The sequence below is a fragment of the Nerophis lumbriciformis genome, linkage group LG28 (genome assembly GCF_033978685.3).
Source record: "Nerophis lumbriciformis linkage group LG28, RoL_Nlum_v2.1, whole genome shotgun sequence".
NCBI classification, from domain to species: domain Eukaryota; kingdom Metazoa; phylum Chordata; class Actinopteri; order Syngnathiformes; family Syngnathidae; genus Nerophis; species Nerophis lumbriciformis.
In genome coordinates, this window is record NC_084575.2 from 19,578,030 (window position 1) to 19,600,566 (window position 22,537).

The 22,537-nt window shown below is 41.1% G+C and overlaps 3 protein-coding genes across 8 annotated transcripts in view; 2 read left to right on the top strand and 1 right to left on the bottom strand.

Annotated features, from left to right (window-relative positions):
- Positions 1-10,077, top strand: part of LOC133570957 (uncharacterized) — a 34,966-nt gene extending 24,889 nt beyond the window's left edge. For all 4 annotated transcript variants that reach the window (XM_061923827.2, XM_061923829.2, XM_061923828.2 and 1 more), the window contains 5 exons: positions 54-543; positions 726-873; positions 980-1,069; positions 1,142-1,337; positions 5,255-10,077. In XM_061923827.2, coding sequence (XP_061779811.2) covers positions 54-543; positions 726-873; positions 980-1,069; positions 1,142-1,337; positions 5,255-9,564 — 5,234 coding nt within the window. In that variant the 3' untranslated portion in view covers positions 9,565-10,077. The remainder of the gene's footprint in view (positions 1-53; positions 544-725; positions 874-979; positions 1,070-1,141; positions 1,338-5,254) is intronic.
- Positions 10,078-10,198: 121 nt separating this feature from the next.
- Positions 10,199-15,835, bottom strand: LOC133570799 (opioid growth factor receptor-like protein 1). The gene is made up of 7 exons (XM_072916591.1): positions 15,693-15,835; positions 13,586-13,762; positions 13,457-13,511; positions 10,996-11,074; positions 10,842-10,908; positions 10,625-10,773; positions 10,199-10,558 (listed from the first exon to the last, which is right to left on the bottom strand). Exons 2-7 carry the CDS (start codon positions 13,643-13,645, stop codon positions 10,264-10,266), a joined length of 705 nt encoding a protein of 234 aa, XP_072772692.1. The 5' UTR covers positions 13,646-13,762; positions 15,693-15,835; the 3' UTR covers positions 10,199-10,263.
- The window catches only part of LOC133570958 (potassium channel subfamily K member 15-like), a 47,860-nt gene continuing 36,718 nt past the window's right edge, over positions 11,396-22,537 (top strand). The window contains exon 1 of one of the 3 annotated variants that reach the window (XM_072916590.1): positions 11,396-11,446. Coding sequence is in view for 1 of the 3 variants with exons in the window: in XM_061923831.2 (XP_061779815.2) it covers positions 15,787-16,024 (238 nt within the window). In the remaining 2 variants the exon portion in view is untranslated. Of the gene's footprint in view, positions 11,447-15,786; positions 16,025-22,537 lie in introns of those variants that run through there. The other 2 variants (XM_061923831.2, XM_072916589.1) reach the window with 2 other exon arrangements.

Sequence of the window (22,537 nt, forward strand, 5' to 3'; positions counted from 1 at the left end):
ATAAAACCAATATTTGTATGACTAGCTCACATTTTTCTTAAATTGTCATTTAGGTCAGAAAACAGAGGATGAGCTCACGTCAAAGAAAACAAAACCCACAAAGAAGCCTGACCCGCCCAGACAAGAGTTGGTCCAAAATGTCGGCCCGCCGCAAGTCCCCACAATCTACCAGCAGCACATCCCTCCACCCTACCAGTCTGGCATGGATGCAGCACTGCCAGATTCACAGCAGCAACTCTACCAAGAAAGTCCCATCAGTCTGGCCCCACCTGTACAGATTCCCCCAGCCATCAACCCCACTGTGTCATCTGTCACCAACACACGCCGAGACCCGCGCATGGCCAGACATGCCTCAGGCGTTACCGTCACCTACACTGCTCCGGAAAAACCCATAAACAACATGATAGAGGCACTCCCAGCTACGATAGCTGTTCCCATAGAGGTTGTAGCCAAGGTAGTGCTTCCTATGCCCCCTGCTCCACCTCCACCACCACCACCACCACCGCCACCCTCAGTGGCTTTGTCCAAACCATCGAAAACAAGGTATTTAGTAATACTTTTTGATGTACTTACGTGGATACATAGTTAACTATTCGTTTGAAAATGTTTAGAACCATTAAATAGTGTGCTGCCGACTTTACTTAACCGGCTAGATGATGAAGTTGTTTTTAAAAAAAACAACAAAAATAACAAATCAATCTTTAAAATGTTTTTGCTATTTGCAGTACCTCTGATCCACCTCTTGAGGGAGAGACCGCAATCTTCCTCCATGGCCAAGAGAAGATATGGAAGGGGTTTATTAATATGCAGTCTGTGGCCAAGTTTGTAACCAAAGCTTACCTGGTTTCCGGCTCATTTGAGTATCTAAAAGAGGTAAAAAAAAAAGTTTTTCCATACTAATTGTATTCCTTGTTATTTTGCATGTATTCAGATTCTATGACCAATTTGCAACTCCTCATGTCCGATGAATGTTGTGCAGGATTTGCCAGACACCATCCATGTGGGAGGACGGATCTCTCCAAGTACAGTGTGGGACTATGTTGGGAAGCTTAAAACCTCATTGTCCAAAGTTAGTTTATACAAAGATTTATTTAGATAATTTTTTTAAGTAAATAATTACATTGGCTTGTTCTGTTCACAGGAGCTCTGTCTGATCCGTTTCCATCCAGCCACAGAGGAAGAGGAAGTAGCCTATGTGTCTCTCTTCTCGTACTTCAGCAGCAGGAAAAGATTTGGTGTGGTAGCTAATAGCAACCGGCGGATCAAAGATCTTTATCTCATCCCATTGAGCTCAAAAGACCCATTACCCTCCAAACTCTTACCGTTTGATGGACCAGGTAAGCTTATAGACTTAAGACTAGTCATGGTTACGTGTGGTCGATTGTAATGGAAGAGCATGAATGTTGATTCATGCGTTTGTACCGTAGGGGGCACTCTGACCACGTAATATCGAAAGGGCTTTGTGCTTTGCATCACATTTTTTCCAAAAAATATCTTAAGGATGTTCTGATCAGGGTTTATGCTGCCGATACCGATCATTTGGGAGTGAGATTGGCTACCAATACCCATCACATGTATCAACTGTAAATGTTTTCATTTATTTATGGTGAGTGCTATTGACAGTTTAACAATATCAACACAATATTTAGACTGGTTCCTTATCTTGTATTCCATACACTTCAATAGTAGACAATAACTAAACAAAAGCAAAAACTACTCTCTACTACTCATTGAAATTATTTAGGTTTGCCCACAATTCATTGAGTTGTAAACATTAAGAGAAACAACAAAATTATTGACAAAATAAAAATTCTATCTGATTACTCTTGTATCGATTATTGATTCTACCTCTGGTATCTACACCACCAATTTATGGATTGATCTGCGCTCCTCTTTTACCTGTTATGTGACTGACAATGCTGACAGTGGTTTTTATAATATTTTCTCTCTAGACTCTTATTAATAATACTTGTTAATTTCATGTTAACACCTGCTTACTGTCTCCTGCAACATGGGCACATAGACACTTCTTAAAGTTTACTAAGCACTTCTTTCCTGGTGTTTTTTTTAAAGATAGCTTGGCTATTAGCATGCCTACTCTTAGCTTGTAACATGTTTTGCCTCGTTCTTCAGTAGAAGTGGGAATATTTGGGCACCTCACGATTCGATTACGATTCACGAGCTACTATTTGATTAAAAATCGATTATAAATGCAGGTTCACTAAATTAGCGTTTATTTCTTGCAACTTAAAAAAGAAAACCAATTCATTTGGAATAAGAAACAGTTATTTTAACTCCCACATTTATTAAATTCATGAAAATGTGGGCAAAACTGGACCATAAGTGCCCCAAAGTAAAGAAGCTGGTCGGATCTCTCAGTGAGGTGGCTCGCTGCAGTCAGTAAAATTGTATAACTGTCTGCATTACTTTATTTAGAATAAATAAATCGATTATTGTTTAATAATCGATTCTGTAATCGTCCATATCAAACTTCAGTGATGATTATATTTGGTAATGATACTTAACATACTAGAAAATGCAGCTTATTTGCCGTAATGGACTGATAATTATAAATTAGTGGGAGCAGCTCCACACGGTGTATGGCAGCACATAAATAGCTGCTGGGAAGAAAAATAAATAGCGTCAGACGGGATCGATGTTTGTGATCGACATTACCGGTAATCGGTGATGGCCGACCACATACTTTTCCACAAAAATCGTCCGATACCAGCCCATCCCTCAATATATCACTTAAGTAAAACAATGCTTATACATACTGTAGCTGCCAACTCTTACGGCTTTTGCGTAAGACTTCCGCAAATTGCTCTTGTCTTAAAAAATCCTGACTCGGTTAAAAATCTCCCAGATTGTGATATTTTTGTGAAGATATAAAACACGCAAATCAATCATATTATACAAATAATACATATTGCATGAAGGTAGATAAAACATGTTGATAAAGACATTTTTAAGTTTTACATTATATGTACAAAATAAAAATACTTAAGGTACATGTACTGCCCTCATGATCCTTAACTTTCTGAAAATATGACTCCAAGCAGTTTAGTTGAATGATCCTTACAACTAGTTTTATATCATGATGTTCTTTTTGTATTGTATCATGTTTTTGAAATGTTCGTTGATTTGTCTAGTTAGTTTTTAGTACATAGACTTTCATATTCATACACCAAGTATACTGTACATTGAATGCATATAGGAAAATTATGCATAACAAGCTCACATCATCATTATTAGTACTATTTAAAATATTAATATTCTTGTAGAAATCTGATTGGGGAAGTGGCAAACATTTGATTCCATAACATAATTTTAAACATTTTAATGCAATTGGAAAAAAAAATACAAATTCAACACTAAACAGTGCTGTTAGTCACTTGAAAATTATTCGGGGGATGGGGAATCTACTGGATTGCAAAGACCAAATGTTGGCAGCTATTCTTATAAATGACATTAAATACTCATCATTTTGATAATGATAATTTTTTATAAATAAAGTAGGGTTACCAATAAGCACCATGCTGCGCTCTAATAAAAAATGTATCACTGTAATTGAAAAATAGATGTCTTTTCAAGTGGCGTTCTTTAAATAATAATACAAATCATGATTAGGGATGTACCGATCTATTGGGCGATTTTCATTTATAAGTATGGGTTTGCTATTGCCGAGTAATGCCTTTTAAAGGCAATCACAAACGACGATCCCCTCTGGCTAATATTTTATCTATTTTGAATACCCTGGTTGAGGAGCTAGCAGCTAATTGCCTATGTCCATACACAGAGTGAAGACACTCCCCAAAAAGATAATCACCTCTATTACAGCAAAAAAATATCCCAAGTCTGATTAGCAATTATTAGGACGGGGCTACAAACAGGAGAAGGCATGCTAGCTAGCTAAGCTAGCTTGAAAAAAGCAGAAGAAATAAGTGCATAGTAAAGTTTAAGAAGAGTATTTGGAATAGGGATACATTCTCGGCCCATTACTATTCTCCATCTTCATAGATGATGTTGTGGAACATTGTGAGAACACCATATTTCTGCATGCAAACGACTCCACCATCTTCGCACCTACAACAACATTAAATGGACTGGAGGTAGCTGCATTGCTAAACAAAGACCTGGAGAACATCCGAAAGTGGGCTGATAACTGGAAGGTCACTTTCGAGCCCAACAAGTGCAAGGCTATAATCCTGTCCAAGAAGAAGAATCCTTCCCAGTCAGATCTCTTCTTCAGGGCCACTAAAATGGGCTGTGTGACCAGATCGAGGATCTAGGTCTTTGTATTGACACCAAATGCCTCGACAGGAGCTTTCTCCACTCCTATTACAATATGGAACAGCCTTCCCCCTGTGGTTGTTAGAGACATTACATCAAGCAGTATTCATGCCTTTAAGAAGAGGCTGAACAAACACATCCTCAGTTTGTGACTGTAATCCCTTAAAGCTCAAGGACTTTTAGTCATCAAACATATAGGTCATATATACCTCTGAGTAGATGCAGATCAGAGATAGGTTCCTTGAATGTATTTTCTTAAACCTGTATCAGCAAAAACGTGATTTAAAAAAAAAAAGGTCTTATAGCAGAAAGTAAGCCGATATTACAACAACTGTTGGTGTGTCAGCATTTTCACAGTACACGACACATAAGAGGAGGGAAGATCGATCCTTAAATTGTTGGTGTCGAGTAAGAGTAATATCATTATGTGATCTTTACTAGAGTCATGAGGTCCATATTTTAATTTCTTGAAATCTGTTTTTGTTAATGTTTACATAATTAGACACAGGAGGACTTTGAGGTCAAAAAGGATAATAATGCGTAATGGATAGTAGTTTTTTAATTTATTTAGTTATTGTGTACTATTGACTTTGTTTGGCTCAAACAATTATATCTAATGAAATAGATTAAGGAACTATTTTATATAGTGTGCTGATTTTGTTTAACTGTCAATAGCATTCACAATAAATCAATAAAACATACAGTTTATACATTTGATGTGTTTGTATCGGCCGATCTCACGCATGTGTGATCGGAATCGGCAGCATAAATCCCTGATAGGAACATTCATAATAATTACTTCACTGTTTCACTTGTCTCCCTTGACTGCATGTCACTATAGCACATGATGAAGAGGCACAGTTCCAAATTTGTGTTATGCTTGATATATATGTAGAAGTGTCCTTGTGAAGCTCTTGGTAATTCTGTTTATATTGTTTTTTTTAATTTATTCCATTTGCAGGACTTGAACCAGCGCGACCCAACCTACTTCTAGGGCTCCTGATCTGCCAGAAAGACAGAAAGCGTGCTGCTACTCCACTGGAAACTGACGAGAAACGTTCCAAGATTCAAATTAAAGAGATTGACGACACCGGCCTTCCGAAGCCACTTCCCTCAGTCAAAGCAGAGCGAAGCGCACGCCAAAGTTTGGAAATCCCCTTCAGCACAACTCCTCCAGGGTCACCTCCAGCCACCTCCTCTGAGACGTCCAGCGCTGCTGTAGCCACCCCATCTGTATTTTCTCTTTTGTCGTCCATTAAAGCACCTGTCACGTCCTCTGTGGCATCCACTGGTGTGGAATCCCCATCCTCCTCCAGCTCTGTGGCTTCCTCGGCAGCAGCTGCCACTCCTCTTCAGACAATCCTCAACACGCTTTTTGGCAAGAAAAAACACGATGAAGCTTCGAACTCTCCGTCTGACCAAAGTGCCGAACTTTCTGTCCCTCGCTCTACAATGCTAGATCCTATTGTACAGCAGTTTGCACAGATTTCAAAAGAGAAACCGGTAGACATGGATGAAGATGACCGACCGTACGACCCAGAGGAAGAATATGACCCCAGTATGGGCTACGGTGTGACTAATAAACCAGTTGAGGTGGTAAATAAATCTGAAGTGGTACCAAGTGAAGGTGATGATATAGCATACGATCCTGAGGATGATTCAATATTTGATGAAGTCAACACTGTTTCAGGAGAACATATAACTGATCCAGAAAAAATCGTTGAGAGTCTTAAACTGAAAGGAGATCAGACATTACAGAAACAGGAAGAACAGCAGATGCCATCCACTGGCACGATTGAGGAGTCGCTGATTCCTCCAACTCTTTTGGGGAGCAGTCAGTTACTGCAGCTTGGCAAAAAAGTGGAAGAACTTGTGAAATCTTCATCGACTGCTCCCCTCCTCAACCAAAGGAGAGATCCTCGTCAGATGCCTCGCAACATAGAAGGTGGCACAAAATCAACGGATGAACCTGACGAAAAAGAGGAATCGTCAGCAGACAGCTGTACTCCACCGCAACAGGCAGTTCTAGAGCCGCAGTTGCCGTCCGCTGCGGACCTTCCCGACTCTTCACAAGACCCAGACACACCACTGTCGGAGGAGGAAGTGAAATCGGACACACTGCCCTTCATGGAGAGCGAAAAGTCAGAGGTTTCGATTCCTTTATTAGGCGAGACGATGGACCCTGATATGGAGTACGACTACATGGAAGAGAAAGAAGTCAACATTAAGCAAGATGACTTGACCAAGGATGAAAAGGAGATGGACATGTACAGTATTTGGCCAAATGCAGCGAGTATCTTAAGAAGTAGCGAGGACTCAGACTATGATGACAATAGCCAAGACACAGCCATTTCTAGCTGCTGCAATGAGCCTTCCAACTCATCTTCAATTACCTCCACAATACCAGTTCTCACTCACAGTTTGGCCGTCAGTGACACTCATACCCATCATGTGCGACAGCACATGCCAGCTTCACGCTTTGACGAGTATAGACCCCCAGCTGACATCCCTTCTCCAGCTAATTTCCTCCTCCCTCAACAGATTCAAGGACAAAACCCTGTGGTGAGACCTCCACCGATGTCAATACCACCGCCAATACAAGGTCCTCCTTCAATGTCAGCTACGCCTCCTATGCAAGGACCTCCTCCATCCATCTTCTCCCCTGTTCATGGTCCTCCTTCAATGCCAGCTGACAGCAAACGTCCGTATGGTCCGCCTCCAACTCCTTTTCCTCCTTACCAAAGCCAATGGCCATGTACCCAAGCACCACCACAGCAGCAACCACCCCCAAGACCACCTCAGAACCTTATACCACCACTCTACTCACCAATTGGCCAGAGAGGACCTCCACCTCAAATATTTGATCCTCTCATCCATCCTCAGCGTGCTGGGCAACAAGGCCTGCCTCCAGGCCTTCCACCACTTCCTACTTTTGATGCACAGAATCCGCTGCCTACACGATTTACCGGTCCACCTCCACCCTTTAGTTTCCCTGGAAACAGAGGACCTCCTCCACCTTTCTCAGGACCACCACCAGGGCATTTTGAAAACAGGCTTCCTCCGCCATCCCATTTCCCAGGGTCAAGGGGTCCTACTCAATCTCAGTATGGTGACCATCCAAGTCAAACGCCAATCCAAGTCCAATCACCAATGGTAGACCAAACCCGTGGGCCAAGGGAGCAGTATAACAAAGACAGCCACTCGTTCACGCATGGGGACCAGCATCAAAATCGTCCTCACCATTCTTTTAAAGACAATTTGCCGCAATCACTTGGTCAAGTTTACCGTGGCCCTCCTACCAGCCAATACGAGGATTCAAGAGGTCTGCCTTCTACCGTGGAGATTAGGGGACAACACATCAATCTACCTAACCAGTTTGGGGTTCCAAGGCTACACTCACCACCACATCGAGGATCTTTTGATGAGCTTATATCTCGTCCTCCTCTTCCGGACAGTCGAGCCCCTTTTGGCGGAGCCGACCGTTACCGCTTCGATAGGTTTACTGAGGAGCCTAGACCTCTTCGTCACAGTGGCGCACTGCTACCAACTCCTGCAGAGGCTCCCATAGAGCCCCCAAAACGCATGGGAGGCCACAGTCCAGACATGCGACGAGATGACTATTGGCGCCGCCACTCCCCTGATATACTGAGGAGAACCAGCACCAACCGAGAAGCCTCAGAACCTCGGAGCGCAGATGTCTTCAGTCACTTTGAAGCAGTGCTAAGAGAATCTGGTTCTGGTCCCTCTCAATTATTAGAGGACAGACTGAGGGAGATCTCTTGCGATCACAGGAGAGACAGAGAGCGAGACATCCCTCACCCTGGAAGGTCCTTGTGGGACAGGAGTCAGAGCAAGAGGTGGAGCAGAGAGCGTGAGTGGGAAAGAAGCCGTGAGAGGGACCTCAATCGAGAGTCTAGCCGAGAACGAGATCGGAGCAAAGGGAAGGAGGTCGAGAAACACCAAGAGACAGAGGTTGAGCGACACAGAGATCAAGACAAAGATGACAGGCGAGACCGTGAAAGAGAGAGGGAAATGGACAAAGATGATAGGCGAGACCGTGACAGAGAAAGAGAAAAGGATAAAGACAGACCCAGGGACAGAGAGGCTGACAGAAGGGACTCTGAGCGCGACAGAGGAAGAAACAACCGTGACAGAGAGCGAGAACGTGACCATGAGCGAGACAGGCGACGGGATAAGTCCCGGAGCAGAGATAGAGACCGGGGGAAAGACCGGGGTAGGGAAAAGGAAAATGACCGAGACAAAGATAGGGAGACTGACAGAGATAAGGACAGGGAGCGGGACAGAGACCAAAATAGGGAGACTGACAGAGAACGGGATAAAGATAGGGAGACCGATAGAGACAAAGACAGGGAGCGGTACAGAGATAGGGAGACTGACAGAGACAAAGACAGGGAGCGGGACAGAGATAGGGAGACTGACAGAGACAAAGACAGGGAGCGGGACAGAGATAGGGAGACTGACAGAGACAAAGACAGGGAGCGGGACAGAGATAGGGAGACTGACAGAGACAAAGACAGGGAGCGGGACAGAGATAGAGAGACTGACAGAGACAAAGACAGGGAGCGGGACAGAGATAGGGAGACCGACAGAGACAAAGACAGAGAACGGGACAGAGATAGGGAGACCGACATAGAAAAAGAAAGGGAGCGGGACAGAGATCGGGAGACCGACAGAGAAAAAGACACGGAGCGGGACAGAGACAGGGAGACCGACAGAGACAGGGAGCGGAATAGAGAAAGAGAGAAGGACCGGGAGAGGGACAGAGAGAAAGAAAGAGATAAGGACAGAGAAAAAGAAAAGGAGAAGAACCGGGAAAGGGAGAGACAGAAAGACCGGGATAGGGACAGAGAAAAAGACCATGACAAAGACAGAGAGCGAGACAAAGACAGAGAGCGAGACAAAGACAGAGAGCGAGACAAAGACAGAGGTAGAGACAAAGACAGGGACCGAGATAAAGACAAAGACCGGGACAGAGACAAAGATCGAGACCGAGACAAAGATCGAGACCGAGATAAAGACAGACACCGGGACAAAGAGAGAGAACGAGACAGGGAGAGAGACAAAGAGCGCGACCGGGACAAGGAGCGCGACAGGGAACGTGACAGAGATCGAGACAGAGACAGGGACAGAGACCGCGACAGAGACCGAGACAAAGACCGCCAAGAAACAAGCAGAAGCAGAGAAAGGAAAGAAGAGAAAAAAAACAGTAAACATGAAACGTCCAAGGAAAGAGAGGACGGCAGGAAATGACAAAAACGTTTCCAAGTGTGTTTTATTCACACTACTTGACTTTGGACAATAATTTATACCATTGAAATTCACTTTTGTGAATAACAATGGCAGTATTTCATTTCCATAGATTCCAGTGTTTGTATTTTCTGTCATACAAAGATCTTAACTTGTTTTATCACGTTTGCAAAACAAAACTTCAAGGCCGTTTAAGTGACGTGTCTTTGGAGCAAAGTACATAGTTCGAGTCCTAATACATATTACTCTTGTCAAAACCATTAACAAGAATACTGCATCCGGTCTCACACTAAATGTAAATATGACTGTATTTGTGTATATACTGATGTTTTTAATAATACTTTTCTAAGTAGATAAGATACAAGCCATATACTTCGGAAGGATCATCAAGTGTAACTTACGGCTTAGAACTGTGGCCATTGTGCAGACAAAAAACCCCTTCATTTATTCACAGTTCAGTACCTAATTGATGATAATTTGTTTCAACTCAACCAATTAAACATTTTTGATCACTCATGGAATTGTTTTTGAAATTATTTAAACTCAGTACTTAGATCCTACATAACATTTTAACAGTACAGGCCATAGTTAAAAACCTCTGAATAGACAATTAGACCTGAATAAGCTGAAAGGAAAATTGTTTGGGTAGTATTTATTCATGTAAATAATAGCAGTGTTGGTCGTGAACATCATTGGCTCCTGCTATTTGGAGGGACGTGACTTTGACCACAGACTCTGTATCTTCTTTGGACACCACACAAACTCTTCATTTTGGTCGTAGTTCAGGTAAGCAAACTTGATAAGCTTCCTGCGCTCTTTCCTATCAACTACAGTAAATATGAAGTAGTTGAGGACACTGGCTTTGACACTTTGGAGTTCTTTGTGGACCAGAGTTTGTTTGAGGAAGAAGTCGACCAGGGGGGCTTGGTAGTGACGGTAACCCAAGGTCCCCATGCACTTCAAGATGCGGGTGATTCGGAGGTTGTTGTGAGTGTGTCTGAAAGAAACGATTACTGATCATTCTGTTTGTTCCACTTAATTCAAATCCAGAAAGTTTTGATACCTGTTTAAGTCGTTGAACCTGTCCCTCCAGTTTCTTGCCCTTTTGACGTGGCCCGTCTCTTCGTTGCACAACTCTATGCCGTAAAAGTCCAACATGAGCTTATAGGACTTCAACAGATTTTCCTTTGCAGTTGGTTCTTTCAGAAACTCCTGAAGAAAACTTTTTTTTAGTGGGATCATGTATCCTCGTGGTTCATGAGTCGAACGTGGGAATTTACCTCGATTTCTGCTTTTGTCAGGGTACTGGCGCGGTTGTTCACTCCTGGCACTTCCAGTGGGAACAACCTTACACAAAGTATGACTGCCATATATAATCTTACCAGGAAGTTAGTATGTTGCAAACTGCTGTCTTATGTTGATGAAATGACTTACCACTGAATATAAGTGTGCGTAAACTCCAGATTGTGATACTCTCCATGCCATGAACTGTGGAAGTCTCCAATGTAAATACCTGAAATTCAGCATAATAGGCTAGAAAAGTGTACCAATTCTTCATTTGTTGTGATGCTGTCCTTTGGGGTATTTTCCGGACTGTAAGCCGCTACTCCTTTCCAACGCTTTGAACCCTGTCCTGTGGCTTATAAAACGGTGCAGCTAATTTATGGAATGGCCATTATCTTTTGTATTCGACAAATAGTTTTCATAGAACACCATCAGAGACACTGAAAAGGTGCAATATTGTTTCTGCAATGGTGCCATCTATTGGACGGATTCGCTCACTGCAGGTGCTGCCGGTTGAAAATGTATTTCCGGTTTTGTCCACTATTGGTCTATAGCGTTTCTGCGTGAAAGGAATCCTTAACCATCAAACCAAGCAACATTTGTAAGTCTTAGATGACTAAAACAATTCATACTTACCCTTCTGTCCCATGTGTGTCTCATGCATATTTGTACGTGCTACCATAACGTAATCAAGCTCGCGTCATTAGCATTAGCGAAAATGCTAACACGTTTACAAGTGTCTGTTAGTATTACACATAACAAAAATATAAACGCAACACTTTTGTTTATGCTCTCATTTTTCACGAGTTCAACTCATAGATCTAAAAGTTTTACGATATACACAAAATACCTATTCCTCTCAAATATGTTAGTGAGCATTTCTTCTTTGCCAAGATAATCCATCCCACTGGCACGGCCACTCTACCAACCGAGCTACACCACCCCCAGATGTATGTTTTGGAGTACCGCATTTTTCGGAGTATAAGTCGCTCCGGAGTATAAGTCGCACCGGCCGAAAATGCATAATAAAGAAGGAAAAAAACATATATAAGTCGCACTGGAGTATAAGTCGCATTTTTTGGGGACATTTATTTGATAAAACCCAACACAATAGACATTTGAAAGGCAATTTAAAAATAAATAAAGAATAGTGAACAACAGGCTGAATAAGTGTACGTTATATGAGGCATAAATAAACAACTGAGAACGTGCCTGGTATGTTAATGTAACATATTATGGTAAGAGTCATTCAAATAACTATAACATATAGAACATGCTATACGTTTACCAAACAATCTGTCACTCCTAATCGCTAAATCCCATGAAATCTTATACGTCTAGTCTCTTATGTGAATGAGCTAAATAATATTATTTGATATTTTATAGAGATAAATACTTTAAAATGTAATATCGGAAATGATCGGTATCGTTTTTTTTTTTATTATCGGTATCGTTTTTTTGTTGTTTTTTGTTTATTAAATCAACATAAAAAACACAAGATACACTTACAATTAGTACACCAACCCAAAAAACCTTCCTCCCCCAAAAGGGTTGTTTCTTTCTGTTATTAATATTCTGGTTCCTACATTATATATCAATATATATCAATACAGTCTGCAAGGGATACAGTCCGTAAGCACACATGATTGTGCGTGTTGCTGGTCCACTAATAGTACTAAACTTTAACAGTTAATTTGACTAAATTTCATTAATTACTAGTTTCTATGTAACTGTTTTTATATTGTTTTACTTTTCTTTTTTATTCAAGAATAATTTATTTATCTTTTTTTTTTTTTTAAAGGACCTTATCTTCACCATACCTGGTTGTCCAAATTAGGCATAATAATGTGTTAATTCCACGACTGTATATATCAGTATCGGTTGATATCGGTATCGGTAATTAAAGGTTTGGTCAATATCGGCATATCGAATGTCGGCAAAAAGCCATTATCGGACATCCCTAATATTTTACGGTAATGTGTTAATAATTTCACACATAAGTCCCTCCTGAGTATAAGTCGCACCCCCGGCCAAACTATGAAAAAAACTGCGACTTATAGTCCGAAAAATACGGTAATATGAATGGGAAACAAACTGTGCAATAATTAATGTACTGTACGAAATAACAAAATTACCCGAATGAAATAAACTTCGGCTTTTCAAGATTGCATTATGATTTACCGTATTTTTCGGAGTATAAGTCGCACCTGCCCAAAATGCATAATAAAAAAGGAAAAAAACATATATAAGTCGCACTGGAGCCCGGCCAAACTATGAAAAAAAACTGCGACTTATAGTTCGAAAAATACGGTAGTTTAGTTTTTAGTTGTTTTTTTTTACCTTGGCAAGAAAGCAGCCCCAGAATCCATGAGATTGTGGACAGTCCGAAAGGACGAACGACCGTTTTCCGCGTTTGACTTGTCTCCATTCAACAGCGTGCGTAACATTATTTTTGGACGCTAAAAAGTGCAGGGGACATGTCCCCACCCGCCCCCCACCCCCGAAATGACGTCCATGTGTTCTTGCCTCACATAAGGCTTGTGGAGGACGGGCAAGATTCAAACAACTTAAGAAGGACAAGTCTGTCACATGTTGCTACTTGATGCTTTACCGTCGGGCCTTGAGGGTCTCTTTCCAAGGTAGAAATTCAAATTGGCCATGTCCTCCTGTAACAGTAATACAAATCTCTAACACAAACCCTTTGGACTTTTCTAGTCGAGATCATTCCGTGTGCTCTTACATGTTTTGGATGGTGTTGGCTGGTAACAGACTGTGGACCGACATAGCGCCATTTGGTCATTTATACAATCTGCAGGAGTTTTTTTTGTGTGTGTGTGTGTGTTAATTAACTTACTGGGTAGCCATGCCTGTAGACTTGCGTGTCTCTCGCTGCTTTCCGGAACCTTTCAAACTTCAACTGATGGGTAGAATTTAAATGTGTTACCTATTCAGTAAAACAGTGGTTCTCAAACATTTTTTTTTTTTTTTTACCAAGTACCACCAAGTGAATAAAACTCTCCAAGTTCTGCCATAATGACCAACATTAAAATGCAGTCGTGAAGTAAACCTAAATATTTATGTACAAAACCCAAAACCAGTGAAGTTGGCACGTTGTGTAAATCGTAAATAAAAACAGAATACAATGATTTGCAAATCCCTTTCAACCTATATTCAATTGAATAGACTGCAAAGACAAGATACTTAACATTCAAACTGGAAAACTCTGTTATTTTCTGCAAATATTAGCTCATTTGGAATTTGATGCCTGCAACATGTTTCAAAAAAGCTGGCACAAGTGGCAAAAAAGACTGAGAAAGTTGAGGAATGCTCGTCAAACACTTATTTGGAACAACCCACAGGTGAACAGGCCAATTGGGAACAGGTGGGTGCCATGATTGGGTATAAAAGCAGCTTCTATGAAATGTTCAGTCATTCACAAACAAGGATGGGGCAAGGGTCACCACTTTGTCAACAAATGCGTGAGCAAATTAAGAACAACATTTCTTAACGAGCTATTGCAAGGAATTTAGGGATTTCACTATCTACGGTCCGTAATATCATCAAAAGGTTCAGAGAATCTGGAGAAATCACTGCACGTAAGCGATGATATTACGGACCTTGGATCCCTCAGGCAGTTCTGCATCAAAAAGCGACATCAGTGTGTAAGGGATATCACCACATGGGCTCAGGAACACTTAAGAAAACCACTGTCAGTAACTACAGTTTGTCGCTACATCTTTGAGTGCAAGTTAAAACTCTACTATGCAAAGCAAAAACCATTTATCAACAACACCCAGAAACGCCGCCGGCTTAGCTGGGCCTGAGTTAATCTAAGATGGATTGATACAAAGTGGAAAAGTGTTCTGTGGTCTGACGAGTCCACATTTCAAATTGTTTTTGGAAACTGTGGACGTCGTGTTCTCCGGAACAAAGAGGAAAGTAACTATCCGGATTGTTCTAGGCACAAAGTTGAAAAGCCAACATCTGTGATGGTATGGGGGTGTATTAGTGCCCAAGACATGGGTAACTTACACATCTGTGAAGGCACCATTAATGTTGAAAGGTACATACAGGTTTTGGAGCAACATATGTTGCCAGCCAAGCAACGTTATCTTGAACGCCCCTGCTTATTTCAGCAAGACAATGCCAAGCCACGTGTTACAACAGCGTGGCTTCATAGTAAAAGAGTGCGGGTACTATACTGGCCTGCCTGTAGTCCAGACCTGTCTCCCATTGAAAATGTGTGGCGCAATATGAAGCCTAAAATACCACAACGGAGACTCCGGACTGTTGAACAACTTAAGCTGTACATCAAGCAAGAATGGGAAAGAATTCCACCTGAAAAGCTTTACAAATGTGTCTCTTCAGTTCCCAAACGTTTACTGAGTGTTGTTAAAAGGAAAGGCCATGTAACACAGTGGTAAAAATGACCATGTGCTAACTTTTATGCAATGTGTTGCTGCCAATAAATTCAAAGTTAATGATTAATTGAAAAAAAAGTTTCTCAGTTCGAACATTAAATATCTTGTCTTTGCAGTTTATTCAATTGAATATAAGTTGAAAAGGATTTGCAAATCATTGTATTCTGTTTTTATTTACGAATTACACAACGTGCCAACCTCACTGGTTTTGGGTTTTGTAAAAACAAGGCAGAGGTTTTATTTCAAGTACAGTTCATATTTTCGGCCACACAGTTTGAACAGTAACACTGCGTTTGAATATAGAGAGAAAAAAAAAACCCAAAAACTGTACTTAAATCAAGTGATTCTTGGGCGCACCACTAGATGGAGCCCGCGTACCACATTTGGAGAGGGACTGGAATAAAAATGTCTAAAGAAGACACTTACACTTGTGGACTTGAGTCCAGCAGAGTCCCCACTGGACACCTCCTGGCTCGGCTCTGTCTCCCACGTTGAGTCGTATTCGCAGTAAAACTCATCCATGGTCCTGACCTCGTACTCTTCGCCCCACTCCTCCTCGTCAGCTGGTGGTTTGGAGATGACAACTTCCACCTCCTGCAAGGAGTTTTCACACTCGACGTCCGGTTCGCGGACGTCGTCGTCGTCGTCCCGCGGTCCTAAAAGTCGACCCCTGGTAAATGGAAAAACTATTCTCGCAATCCATCGCCATGACGAAACGAGCCCACGCCAAGCGGCCAGGAAGAAGACGGCAGCCATTGGTAAGAATGTTGTTTTGCTGGTTTCACTTTCGGTTTCACTGAAACGAAAGTCGAACACTCCCCTGTGATGGAGCGGTCAGGTGGGATGGACTCTGAAACCCAACAAACAATGGAACATGATTGAATGAATGAAACCTAAACATCACTGGATACAATATTAAATAATGGATATAATAACAAAATATGTATCCATCCATCCATTTTCTACCACTTATTCCCTTTTGGGGTCGCGGGGGGCGCTGGAGCCTATCTCAGCTACAATCGGGCGGAAGGCGGGGTACACCCTGGACAAGTCGCCACCTCATCGCAGGGCCAACACTGATAGACAGACAACATTCACACTCACATTCACACACTAGGGCCAATTTAGTGTTGCCAATCAACCTATCCCCAGGGTGCATGTCTTTGGAGAAAATATGTAAACATTTGCAAAATGTCTAAAAATGTAACCATAAAATAATGCAACTATATTGTCATTTTTAATTATTTTATTATTATTCAAAATAAATACAAATAAAATACACTTAAAATATAAACAAAAGTTGTTAGTTAATAAAAACAAGTGTTGTCCCGATACCAATATTTCGGTACCGGTACTAAAATTATTTCGATACTTTTCCAAATAAAGGGGAACACAAAAAAATGTCATCATTGGCTTTATTTTAATGTACAGCCCCACTAATGGACATTGGAGTGTTACTTTCAAAGGCACAATTAAAGTATTGCTCAAAACATCATTTTATATGGGACTTTATTGTATTATATGTATAGTACATGTTCCAAAAAGAAATAAAAAAAAAGAGCATAAAACACAGTGTATTTAAATATACTAAATGTGAAAAAAAAGGAATAAATATTCAAAATAATCTCGTTTGGTTACGCCATCATGAGCGCAACACAAGGTTGTCAAAGTTTCAACTACAATTCGAAATCCATCCATCCATCTTCTTCCGCTTATCCGAGGTCGGGTCACGGGGGCAGCAGCCTAAGCATGGAAGCCCAGACTTCCCTCTCCCCAGCTACTTGTCCAGCTCCTCCCGGGGGATCCCGAGGCATTCCCAGGCCAGCCGGGAGACATAGTCTTCCCAACGTGTCCTGGGTCTTCCCTGTGGCCTCCTACCGGTCTGACATGCCCTAAACACCTCCCGAGGGAGGCGTTCGGGTGGCATCCTGACCAGATGCCCGAACCACCTCATCTGGCTCCTCTCGATGTGGAGGAGCAGCGGCTTTACTTTGAGCTCCCCCCGGATGGCAGAGCTTCTCACCCTATCTCTAAGGGAGAGCCCCGCCACCCGGCGGAGGAAACTCATTTCGGCCGCTTGTACCCGTGATCTTGTCCTTTCGGTCATGACCCAAAGCTCATGACCATAGGTGAGGATGGGAACGTAGATCGACCGGTAAATCGAGAGCTTTGCCTTCCGGCTCAGCTCCTTCTTCACCACAACGGATCGATACAGCGTCCGCATTACTGAAGACGCCGCACCGATCCGCCTGTCGATCTCACGATCCACTCTTCCCTCAGTCGTGAACAAGACTCCGAGGTACTTGAACTCCTCTACATGGGGCAAGATCTCCTCCCCAACGCGGAGATGGCACTCCACCCTTTTCCTGACGAGAACCATGGACTCGGACTTGGAGGTGCTGATTCCTATCCCAGTCGCTTCACACTAGGCTGCGAACCGATCCAGTGAGAGCTGAAGATCTTGGCCAGATGAAGCCATCAGGACCACATCATCTGCAAATAGCAGAGACCTAATCCTGCAGCCACCAAACCAGATACCCTCAACGCCCTGACTGCGCCTAGAAATTCTATCCATAAAGGTTATGAACAGAATCGGTGACAAAGGGCAGCCTTGGCGGAGTCCAACCTTCACTGGAAACGGGTCCGACTTACTGCCGGCAATGCGGACCAAGCTCTGACACTGATCATACAGGGAGCGAACCGCCACAATAAGACAGTCCGTTACCCCATACTATCTGAGCACACCCCACAGGACTTCCCGGGGTACACGGTCCAATGCCTTCTCCAAGTCCACAAAGCACATGTAGACTGGTTGAGCAAACTCCCATGCACCCTCAAGGACCCTGCCGAGAGTATAGAGCTGGTCCACAGTTCCACGACCAGGACGAAAACCACACTGTTCCTCCTGAATCCGAGGTTCGACTATCCGGCGTAGCCTCCTCTCCAGTACACCTGAATAGACCTTACCGGGAAGGCTGAGGAGTGTGATCCCACGATAGTTGGAACACACCCTCCGGTTCCCCTTCTTAAAGAGAGGAACCACCACCCAGGTCTGCCAATTTAGAGATACCGCCCCCGATGTCCACGCGATGTTGCAGAGTCTTGTCAACCAAGACAGCCCCACAACATCCAGAGCCTTAAGGAACTCCGGGCGGATCTCATCCACCCCCCGGGGATGAGATCCAATTCTAAATAAGATGTCAAAAGCAAACTGAAATCAAATACACACAGCTTAAAGATTGATCAATACCTATCTAAATTTAGTAATACATAAATATGATGATTTGTCAAAATATAAAAGAAATATACCTGAACAGAACGCTCATTATGGCTACACCAAAAAGTAACGCTGTGAATCGCGTTTTTCCAAGTTTTTGGGGCATTTTTATGCTATTTCCAAGCATCTCCTTTTTATTATCGTGGATTTTAAATGGTCAAACTAATGCATATTATATATGCATGCCCTAGTAAACAAAAGAAAAAGTCATATTTATTTTGATTGTTACATTTTGAAGTACATTTGTGCAAGTGAGTGCGAATGTACCCATTACCAGAGCTGTACACTTTAACGACAAATCTTAGGGTACATTAAACATATGTTTATTATTGCAATTGTGTCCTTAAATAAAATAGTGAACATACAAGACAACTTGTCTTTTATTAGTAAGTAAACAAACAAAGGCTCCTAATTTAGTCTGCTGACATATGCATTTAGAAAAGTATTCAAACAGAAGAATAAGTATAGAATGGAAAATTGTGTCATTTTCCATTCTATTATTTTGTCTACATCAGGGGTGTCAAACTCAAATACAGAGTGGGCCAAAATTTCAAACTGAACAAAGCCGCGGGCCAAGGTTGACCAAATTAACCTTTTAATAGGGACTCAAACAAATGTTTGCATTGAATATTGAACAAGCAAGGCTTATATAACTTTATAGTGACATGCAAAATCGAGTTTCAAATAATAATAATTCAAAAATATCAATGGCATATCAAATAAAATTTAGATAAAAATTGAATGCCTCTTTTCTATTTGCAGCCTTCTGAGGTAAATATCAAAATAAACTTTTTCCACAGGCTAATAATACATTTGAAAATAAAATAATAATAATGAATGAATCAAACATTCAAGCCTTGAAGTAGCAAGAGAAAGTGCATGGGGGGTTGAGGTGGGCGGGGTTTGGTGATAGCGGGGGAGTTAGGGATGCAAGGGATTCTGGGTATTTGTTCTGTTGTGTTTATGTTGTGTTACGGTGCGGATGTTCTCCCGAAATGTGTTTGTCATTCTTGTTTGGTGTTGGTTTCACAGTGTGGAGCATATTTTGTAACAGTGTTAAAGTTGTTTATACGGCCACCCTCAGTGTGACCTGTATGGCTATTGACCAAGTATGCATTGAATTCACTCCTGTGTGTGTAAAAGCCGCATATATTAAATGACTGGGCCGGCACGCTGATTGTATGGAGGAAAAGCGGACGTTGTAGAGAATGCTAAATATTGTTGTCCGGGTGGAAATCGGGAGAAATTCAGGAGAATGGTTGCCCCGGGAGATTTTCGGGAGGGGCACTGAACTTTGGGAGTCTCCCAGGAAAAATTGGGAGGGTTGGCAAGTATGAGAATTTGCGGCGTTACATAATACCGGCGGGCCAGCTCTAATTTTAATTTGATATTGCCTCAAGGGCCAAATGAAATTACACGGCGGGCCAAATTTGGCCCGCGGGCCAGAGTTTGACACCCATGGTCTACATTATTAAGGACAAGTGGTAGAAAATTATTATTAATCTACTTGTTCATTTACTGTTAATATCTGCTTACTTTCTCTTTTAACATGTTCTATCTACACTTCTGTTAAAATGTAATAATCACTTATTCTTCTGTTTGAATACTTTCTATTAGTTTTGGATGATACCACAAATTTGGGTATCAATCCGATACCAAGTAGTTACAGGATCATACATTGGTCATATTCAAAGTCCTCATGTGTCCAGGGACATATTTCCTGAGTTTGTAAATATAATATAAATAAATAAAAAACAAAAGAAGATGTAATGCCAAAAAATATTGACGTAGTCATAGTAGTATCGACTAGATACGCTCCTGTACTTGGTATCATTACAGTGGATGTTAGGTGTAGATCCACCAATGGCGTTTGTTTACATTTTGACGCCAGCGAGCTACGGTGTGTAGTGAAGGTGGGGGGTGGAACAGTACTTTTCAGAGGCGGTATAGTACCGAATATGATTCATTAGTATCGCGGTACAGCTGGGAGATTGCATTCATCTTAAAAGTGGACATCATGAGTAATTCAGGTCAATGGCCTTTCATGTTGCTTCCCATCCTACACAGTGGAGTTTTACAAGCCTTCTTCTTGGTAGGATCAAAGACAGCTTTTGTCCTCTCGCCGGGAACTCATGGCAAGTTTTGTGATAACTTAGATACAATTATTCTGACAGAAAGTCAAACACAAATAGACGGAGTAGATATTGAAAGGGTAAAATAAAACACTTTTTTGGGTGTAATAACACATGGTGAAATTAACTGGAAATATACAACATAAAGTAGCAAGAAACACGTCAATAATGAATAAAGCAAAATATGTTCTGGACCAAAGATCGCTTCATATTATTTACTGCTCACTAGTGTTACCATATCTGGGTTACTGTGCAGAAATATGGGGAAATAACTACAAATGTTATGCTAACGGGGTTACAAAAAAGATCCATTAAAATAATACATAATGTTTGATATAGAGAACATACAAACCCTTTATTTGTGGAATAAAAATATTGAAATTCAACAACTTGGTGCATTTGCAAACAGCTAAAATGATGCACAAAGCAAACTATAACCTGCTACCCAAGAATGTACAACAATTTTTCTCAACAAAAGAGGAGAAATATAACCTTAGAGGAAAATGTAATTTAAAACATTTGTATGCACGTACAACACTTAAAACCTTTAGTATATCAGTATGTGGAATTAAATGATGGAATGGATTACGCAAAGAAATCAAACAAAGCACCAATATGATTCAGTTTAAGACAAAGGTCCCCAACCCTGCCGGTAAGTGGATCGATTGGTACCGGGCCGCACAAGAAATAAAATAAAATAAAAAATATTTTTTGTTTTTTTATTAAATCAACATAAAAATCAACCCAAAAAACCTCCCCCATTCACACAAAAGGGTTGTTTCTTTCTGTTATAAATATTTCTGGTTCCTACATTATATATCAATATATATCAATACAGTCTGCAGGGATACAGTCCGTAAGCACACATGATTGTATTTTTTTATGACAAAAAACAAAAAAACATACATTTGTCCTCTGTATTTGACCCATCCCCTTGATCACCCCCTGGGAGGTGAGGGGAGCAGTGAGCAGCAGCGGCGCCGCGCCCGGGAATCATTTTTGGTGATTTAACCCCCAATTCCAACCCTTGATGCTGAGTGCCAAGCAGAGGAGAATGCTGGTATGAGCTTTTAAACATAACCCGTTAACTGCTGCCAATCAAATGGTGAATAAGATACTCTTTAGGGTTCATATGTTTGTAAATCTGACTGTGATGAAGTCAGTGCCTCACCAGTCATGAACCTCACAACACGTCATATATATATATATATATATATATATATATATATATATATATATATATATATATATATATATATATATGCCAACAATTTGGACACACCTTCTCATTTCAATGCGTTTTCTTATTCTCATGCCTATTTAATAATAATAATAATAATGAATTGCATTTGTAACGCACTTTACATTTGTTAAAATCTCAAAGTGCTACAAAGTATGAAAATAAAAATAGACAGTAAGAATATATAATAAAAAATTACAATAGAAATGAAATCATGACACACACTAGATAACATAGATAAAAATAGAAATAAAAGCATGAAAGCACTGGATAAAAAACAGATAAGCAAGCAGTGCATTTAAAAACAAGGCAGAGAAATTAGATAAAAGCCAAGACAATCTAAATTGTAGATTGTCACTGAAGGCATCAAAACTATGACACCTGTGAAGTGAAAACCCTTTCAGGTGACTACCTCTTGAAGCTCATCGAGAGAATGCCAAGAGTGTGCAAACCAGTAATCAGAGCAAAGTGTGGCTACTTTGAAGAAACTAGAATATGAAACATGTTTTCAGTTATTTCACATTTGTTTGTTAAGTACATAACTCCACATGTGTTCATTTATAGTTTTGATTTCTTCAGTGACAATCTACAATGTAAATAGTCATGAAAATAAAGAAAACAC

Coding starts and splice junctions, on each gene's coding strand:
- LOC133570799 (XM_072916591.1), bottom strand. CDS start 13,645: ATGACCAAATGGCGCTATGTCGGTCCACAGTCTGTTACCAGCCAACAC. Junction 10,909..10,995: donor ACGCACACTTATATTCAGTG/GTAAGTCATTTC, acceptor ACTTTGTGTAAG/GTTGTTCCCACTGGAAGTGC. Junction 10,774..10,841: donor TGACAAAAGCAGAAATCGAG/GTAAATTCCCAC, acceptor AGTTTTCTTCAG/GAGTTTCTGAAAGAACCAAC.